Source organism: Anomaloglossus baeobatrachus, chromosome 6 (assembly GCF_048569485.1).
Source record: "Anomaloglossus baeobatrachus isolate aAnoBae1 chromosome 6, aAnoBae1.hap1, whole genome shotgun sequence".
Lineage (NCBI taxonomy): Eukaryota > Metazoa > Chordata > Amphibia > Anura > Aromobatidae > Anomaloglossus > Anomaloglossus baeobatrachus.
This window is the reverse complement of record NC_134358.1, coordinates 392565774-392574288: the sequence shown is the minus strand read 5'-3', so window position 1 is coordinate 392574288 and position 8515 is coordinate 392565774. Positions and strand designations below refer to the sequence as shown.

The following is an 8515-nucleotide window of genomic DNA, read 5'->3' as shown; positions in this document are numbered from 1 at the left end:
ACGCACACAAATAAACTGTATATATATAGTACAGACCAAAAGTTTGGACACACCTTCTCATTCAAAGAGTTTTCTTTATTTTCATGACTCTGAAAATTGTAGATTCACATTGAAGGTATCAAAACTATGAATGAACACATGTGGAATGAAATACTTAACAAAAAAGTGTGAAACAACTGAAAATATGTCTTATATTCTAGGTTCTTCAAAGTAACCACCTTTTGCTTTGATTACTGCTTTGCACACTCTTGGCATTCTCTTGATGAGCTTCAAGAGGTAGTCACCGGAAATGGTCTCCCAACAGTCTTGAAGGAGTTCCCAGAGATGCTTAGCCCTTGTTAGCCCTTTTCCTTCACTCTGCGGTCCAGCTCACCCCAAACCATCTCAATTGGGTTCAGGTCTGGTGATTGTTGAGGCCAGGTGATCTGGCGTAGAACCCCATCACTCTCCTACTTAATCAAATAGCCCTTACACATCCTGGAGGTGTGTTTGGGGTCATTGTCCTGTTGAAAATTAAATGATGGTCCAACTAAACGCAAACCGGATGGAATAGCATGCCGCGGCAAGATGCTGTGGTAGCCATGCTGGTTCAGTATACCTTCAATTTTGAATAAATCCCCAACAGTGTCAGCAGCAAAGCACCCCCACATCATCACTCCTCCTCCTCCATGCTTCTCGGTGGGAACCAGGCATGTAGAGTCCATCTGTTCACCTTTTCTGCGTCGCACAAAGATACGGTGGTTGGATCCAAAGATCTCAAATTTGGACTCATCAGACCAAAGCACAGATTTCTACTGGTCTAATGTCCATTCCTTGTGTTCTTTAGCCCAAAAAAGTCTCTTCTGCTTGTTACCTGTCCTTACAGCGATTTCCTAGCAGCTTTTTTACCATGCAGGCCTGCTGCACAAAGTCTCCTCTTAACAGTTGTTCTAGAGACATGACTGCTGCTAAAACTCTGTGTGGCATTGACCTGATCTCTAATCTGAGCGGCTGTTAACCTGCAATTTCTGAGGTTGGTGACTCTGATAAAATTATCCTCCACAGCACAGGTGACTTTTGGTCTTCCTTTCCTGGGGCGGTCCTCATGTGAGCCAGTTTCTTTGTAGCATTTGATGGTTTTTGCCACTGAACTTGGGGACACTTTCAAAGTTTTCCCAATTTTTCGGACTGACTGACCTTCATTTCTTAAAGTAATGATGACCACTTGTTTTTCTTTAGTTAGCTGCTTTTTTCTTGCCATAATACAAATTCTAACAGTCTATTGAGTAGAACTATCAGCTGTGTATTCACCAGACTTCTGCACATCACAACTGATGGTCCCAACCCCATTTATAAGGCAAGAAATCCCACTTATTAACCCTGACAGGGCACACCTGTGAAGTGAGAACCATTTCCGGTGACTACCTCTCGAAGCTCATCAAGAGAATGCCAAGAGTGTGCAAAGTAGTAATCAAAGCACAAGATGGCTAGTTTGAAGAACCTAGAATATAAGACATATTTTCAGTTGTTTCACACTTTTTTGTTAAGTATTTCATTCCACATGTCTTAATTCATAGTTATGATGCCTTCAATGTGAATCTACAATTTTCAGAGTCATGAAAATAAGGAAAACTCTTTGAATGAGAAGGTGTGTCCAAACATTTGGTCTGTACTGTATATATCTATATATATAATTGCCTTATTCTGTCTGTCTGTCTGTCTGTCTGTCTGTCATGCTCCGAAATTGTGTCCTTACGGTGACACAAAGCTGATTGGCCGCTGGGCTCGCCATTGCCCCGCCCCCCCACACGGATTGGCCTCTCGCCCCGGCTCTCTGCAGGCCCCGCCCCCCTCACGCAATGCACGCTCGCTCTGGCCCAACTGACACGGAGCTCCGATTCCCAGGTGAGTACACACACACATCAGATCACACTCACTCTCACACACACCTCACACATCACAACATGCTGGGATATCGCTTGCTTCTACACCGGCTCCGTCAGGATCCCGGCAGCGCCAGACATAACCTTGCGATGCTGGGATCTTGACGGAGGCCGTGAAAGCTGGTAACCATTATAAACATCGGGTAACTAAGGTCCCTTAGTTACCCGATGTGTATCATAGTTACCAGTGTACACTGGCTCACACTCACTCTCACACACACCTCACACACACATCACATCGCATCCACACATCAAGGTCCTGCAGCTGCGGAACATACACACACATAACAGCACACACACACACACATACACACACAAATCAGATCACACTCACACACACCTCACACATCACATCGCATCCACATACTCACAACATCCTGGGATATCGCTTGCTTCTCGGCGGCGATACTGTGCTGTTGTGAGCTTCCAGGACCTGCCGGGGGATCACATGGCCAGAAGCATGTGATATCCCCGGATGTTGTGAGTATCAGCGCGTATGTGCAATATCGTCAGTGTGTGTGTCTTTGTGTGTGAGTGTATGCGATCGGGTGTGTGTGAGTGTATGCGATCGGGTGGGTGTGAGTGTATGCGATTGGGTGGGGGTGTGTGGGTGTGTGTGAGTGTATGCGATCGGGTGTGTGTGAGTGTATGCGATCGGGTGTGTGTGAGTGTATGCGATCGGGTGTGTGTGAGTGTATGCGATCGGGTGGGTGTGTGTGGGTGTGTGTGAGTGTATGCGATCGGATCTGTGAGTGTCGGCAGAGGAGCACAGCGTGCTGGAGGAGGCTGAGAGGAGAGAGGCTGATCCTGGGGAAGGCTGGGATGGGGAGGCTGATGCTGGAGATGGAGAGGCTGATGCTGGGGACAGAGAAGCTGATGCTGAGGACAGAGAGGCTGATGCTGGGGACAGAGAAGCTGATGCTGGGGACAGAGAGGCTGATGCTGCGGGAGGCTGATGCTGGGGACAGAGAGGCTGATGCTGGAGACAGAGAGGCTGATGCTGGGGACAGAGAAGCTGATGCTGGGGACAGAGAGGCTGATGCTGGGGACAGAGAGGCTGATGCTGGGGACAGAGAGGCTGATGCTGGAGACAGAGAGGCTGATGCTGGGGACAGAGAGGCTGATGCTGGGGACAGAGAGGCTGATGCTGGGGACAGAGGCTGATGCTGGGGACAGAGAGGCTGATGCTGGGGACAGAGAGGCTGATGTTGGGGACAGAGAGGCTGATGCTGGGGACAGAGGCTGATGCTGGGGACAGAGAGGCTGATGCTGGGGACAGAGAGGCTGATGCTGGGGACAGAGAGGCTGATGCTGGCGACAGAGAGGCTGATGCTGGGGACAGAGAGGCTGATGCTGGAGACAGAGAGGCTGATGCTGGAGACAGAGAGGCTGATGCTGGAGACAGAGAGGCTGATGCTGGGGACAGAGAGGCTGATGCTGGGAGGAGAGAGGCTGATGCTGCAGGTAGAGAGGCTGATGCTGGCGCAGCATGGCGGATGGAGCACCTTTGGGAGTGCGCAGCATGGCGGATGGAGCACGTTTGGGAGTGCGCAGCATGGCGGATGGAGCACGTTTGGGAGTGCGCAGAATGGCGGATGGAGCACGTTTGGGAGTGCGCAGCATGGCGGATGGAGCACGTTTGGGAGTGCGCAGCATGGCGGATGGAGCACGTTTGGGAGTGCGCAGCATGGCGGATGGACCACGTTTGGGAGTGCGCAGCATGGCGGATGGAGCACATTTGGGAGTGCGCAGCATGGGAGATGGAGCACGATGGGGAGTGCGCAGCATGGCGGATGGAGCACGTTTGGGAGTGCGCAGCATGGGGGATGGAGCACGATGGGGAGTGCGCAGCATGGCGGATGGAGCACGTTTGGGAGTGCGCAGCATGGCGGATGGAGCACGTTTGGGAGTGCACAGCATGGCGAATGGAGCACGTTTGGGAGTGCGCAGGATGGGAGATGGAGCACGATGGGGGGTGCACAGCATAGGGGATGGAGCACGTTTGGGAGTGCGCAGCATGGCGGATGGAGCACGTTTGGGAGTGCGCAGCATGGGGGATGGAGCACGTTTGGGAGTGCGCAGCATGGCGGATGGAGCACGTTTGGGAGTGCGCAGCATGGGAGATGGAGCACGATGGGGAGTGCGCAGCATGGCGGATGGAGCATGTTTGGGAGTGCGCAGCATGGGGGATGGAGCACGATGGGGAGTGTGCTGCATGGCGGATGGAGCACGTTTGGGAGTGCGCAGGATGGGAGATGGAGCACGATGGGGGGTGCGCAGCATACGGGATGGAGCACGATGGGGAGTGCGCTGCATGGGGGATGGAGCACGATGGGAAGTGCACACCTCCCCCCAACACACACACATACGCGCACGCGCGCACTGCACAACACACCACACCACACACACCCACTGGGAACCACAAACAACTGCCCTACACAGACACCCACACACACAGACAACGCTGCACACACAAATATACGCACATACCGCACAACACGCACATTGCACAAAACATACCTCCCCCCAAAACACACCACACACACACAAACTGCGCAACACACACACAACGCTACAGACACACAGCGCTCCACAAACAACGCAACACACAAACAACACCTCTCTCACCCCCCATCACACCCAGACAACATCCAAAACATGTACAGCGCCCTACACAAACACTTGGTAACTACACACAACAACATCTATATATATAGATATATATATATATATATATAACAAAAATCATACATGAACTACACAATACGTAAATTCTAGAATACCCGATGCGTAGAATCGGGCCACCTTCTAGTATATATATATATATATATATGTATATATATATATATATATATATATATATATATATATATATATATATATACATATATATATATATATATATATATATATATATATGTATATATATATATATATATATATATATATATATATATATACACACACAAACAATTGTGTATATATACAAGTAAATCTCCTGCTTGGCGAATCTTCTACCCCAGAGATGTGGATTTCCTGTTTTAGCTGTAAATTCAATCTGAATGTTGAACTAAATAAATAAATTCAGCTTGGCATGGACTTCCGCCACAAAAAGTCTTTTTCAAAATGACAATGAGGGCTAAGCAACATATTTTCTTATGCCACAATATTCAATTAGAAACATCTGTTTTATTTATACAATTGTTGAAATAGTTTAAAGGATAAAATCCTAAAAATAATACATAAACATTATAGCAAAAAATATACATATAATAAATTGGTTTTCTTTCCTTATATAAACGATGTATAATTTGTATTTATAGTTATATATATATATCATATTTATATTAGTCACTTGTGTCCATTTTTGTGAATGTTTCAGCACGTAAGCATTTTACAAGGTCCATGTCCAAACACTTGAGTCCTTCATTGGCTGAAAGTTTTATAGAAACCCTTAATATTAAAAAGTTCTAGATGAAACATCTGTGTCACCGCTGAGGGCAGAGAGCTGGCTTGATGCATTTTCCTCGGTGAAGTACTAAATTAGCTGGGCAGTGACAACCAGCCACACATGGTTTCGTACATGGACCAATTTCATTCCAGTTTTCACATGACTTTAGGCAACCAGGACCACAGGTGTCATATACTGCTCCATGTTTGCACTGGGTTGCTGCAAAAAAGTAAATTACTACAATTAGCAGATATAATGTAGACAAATATGTTATGAGCTGAAATGATAGGATAAAGTAAAGAGTAAATTCCATTAAAATACTCATCCATTATGTCATAGATGCTTGTTAAAAGATCAGGTGCCCTGATGTGTGATGGATATTTGACAATGAAAATTTTCAAGAACTATACAAAAATATGGTATATATTTTCTGTCATACACATTTTATTTCATAAAGGCTGTGGAAATATTACATTTACATTGATTCATACATTCAAGACCTCCACTACGTAGCCCAGCTACCACGGAGGCAGAAAGGGTGGACACCCTGAGTCCATACTTTGGAGAGGCCCACATGGTGTGACCACTACTCTTAACTGTATCCGCCAGAGCAGGGAGAAATGGCCTGTATGCACTGCCTCATTCTATGCTATAGGCCACAAGTCTCTTTAGGCCTATGACCTGCAGAGTATACAGTGCCATGATGACGTCACTGCACTGTGACATACGCAGGACATCAGAGTCGGGGTGATGACATCACCATGTTGGTCTGCCTGAGACATGTCGGTCTGTCTGAGACCTGCTGATGTCTGCCTAGGCACAAAGTGGCTAGGTTAGAATATGATGTTTATTTTTTATTTTAATATTATGTGAGGATCATTATGTGTGGAGGCTACTAAGGTGGCCCTCATATACAGTGGTGGCTACTAACAAGATCCTTAAACATAGTGAGGGAAACTAAGGGGACACTCATACAAAGTGGGAGCTACTAAGGAGGCCCTCATACATAGTAGGGTTAAGGGTTAGTAAGGTAACCCTCATGAATAGCGGGGGCTACTGAGGGGACCATAACAGATAACAGAGTCTACTAAGGGGGCCATCCTACAAAGTGAGGGCTACTTAGCTGTCCCTCCTACAGAATGGAGACTATTAAAGGGGCCATGATACAAAGTGGAGGTACTAATGGGGCCATGATACAGCCTGGGAGCTTCTAACGAGACTATCATACAGTGTAGTGGCTACTAAGGGGTTTACGATACAGTGTGGGGGCTACTAAGTCAGCCTTCATACAGAGTAGGGGCAACTATGGGGTCCTTCCTACAAAGTAAACCAAGAATATAGATCCGGCGCTTGTAAGGAACCAGTTTGAAGTAGTTCATTTAAAATATCCAAATAAAAGTGCAGGACAGTCATGACTACCCCCTTGTAAGACTAGGTGGTCAGTGGGGACAAAGCGTTTCTGCCAATCTCTTGGTCTTAATCATGTACAATTCTATACTGACCAAAAAAACAGATATAGTAGATACTGACATACTAATGTAATGAAAAACATCTGAAAAAAACTTCATTAACATAATCAACATAGTTAACAAGTGAAACCTCTGAAGCTGGAACCAGATCTTATGTGTTAGAAACTTCCCTTTGCCCCATATATATCACAGATATACCTCATATATATATATATATATATATATATATATATACTGATCACATTATAAATGCAATTCATATTATTTACAGAAAAATGATTAACTAGCTATTTTAATATTATCTGTAAAGATGTTCTACAATATTAAAAAAATTATTGTTAAATGTTTCCAAGAATACAAAAAAAACCAAAAAAATACAAATAGATATGAAACAGACACAATCTCATTATGCACCCATATCGCGATATCTCAAATAGATTCTATATTTTTATCAAAATCCAACTGACCATCTAGTCCTACAAGGGAATAGTCATGACTGTCCTGTACTTTTAGTTGCAACTTTTCTAAATAAATTTGAATATTTTATATGAACTACTTCAAGTTGGTTCCTTGTGGAGCATGGTACAGCGTGGTGGCATGGTATAGTATGGGGTCTACTGTGGGGGCAATCATAAAGCGTGGAAGCTACTATGTGGGTGTTGTAAAGTTTTGGGTGATTATACTGTGCATAGAGGAGCTGTTGGGGCATCATACTATGTAGAGGGGAGCTGTGGGGACATCATACTGTGTAAAGGGATCTGTGGGATATCATACTGTAAAGAGGGGGTCTATGTGCCCATCATACTGAGTATAGGGCAACTGTTGGGACATCATACTTTGTAGATGGGAGCTGTGCAGGGGGGACTCAGGGGACTTTATTAAATCTTATGTTAGTGGGTACTATTGTTTTAGGGACACTTAGGGCATTTGGACAATCAAAGAGGCACAAAGATTGCACTATTACATTCTAGGGGGAAAAATATGGGTACTGTTTTCTAGACCACTTCAACAGGGTACAAAGGAGGCATTTTACATTGTAACGGGCACAGTGGAGAGCATTATCATGTGGGGCACTAAGAGGAGCATTATTTTTATGCCACACAACAGATGCACCAAAAGCAACAAATATAGCAGGAGTAGCTCAGCATTGGGTTATCAATAGTGATGAGCGAGTATGTTTGTTACTACTCGGTACTCGCACGAGTATCACTGTACTCGGGCTACTCGGCGGGGACCGAGTAATCTCGCGATACTCGTGCTGTACTCGTGGTCTTCATCCCTGCATGTTGGCGCGCTTTTGAGAGCCAGCCCTCATGCAGGGATTGGCTGGCAGACCACTGCAATGCCACAGCCCTGTTAGTTGTGGAATTGCAGTGATTGGCCGGCCCGCACAGCGTGACCGAGCCTTTATACCGGCGGGCGCGCTGTGCTCTGCTCACAGCCATCCAGACAGTGAGTGCAGGGAGAGTGTTGCTGCTTCAGGGAAAGGTTTGCGGCCCTTTATAGTTAGTTCCGGAGCAGGGCTGCAAACAGTGTGACCAGAAGTCATTCTCAGGACATACAATAAGTTGTATACAGGCAGGCAGGGAATAGCCAGGTCGGAGTACAGTAGCAGAGTCCTTCTCAGGACTATTGTTGCTATATACAGGCAGGGTATAGCCAGGTTGGAATAC

At 45.9% G+C, this 8515-nt stretch overlaps 1 protein-coding gene across 1 annotated transcript in view; it reads right to left on the bottom strand.

Moving 5' to 3' along the window:
* Positions 1–5205: 5205 nt before the first annotated feature.
* Positions 5206–8515, bottom strand: part of BMPER (BMP binding endothelial regulator) — a 492868-nt gene continuing 489558 nt past the window's right edge. The window contains exon 15 of the mRNA XM_075315106.1: positions 5206–5592. Within this exon, the coding sequence (XP_075171221.1) occupies positions 5411–5592 (182 nt within the window). The 3' untranslated portion in view covers positions 5206–5410. The remainder of the gene's footprint in view (positions 5593–8515) is intronic.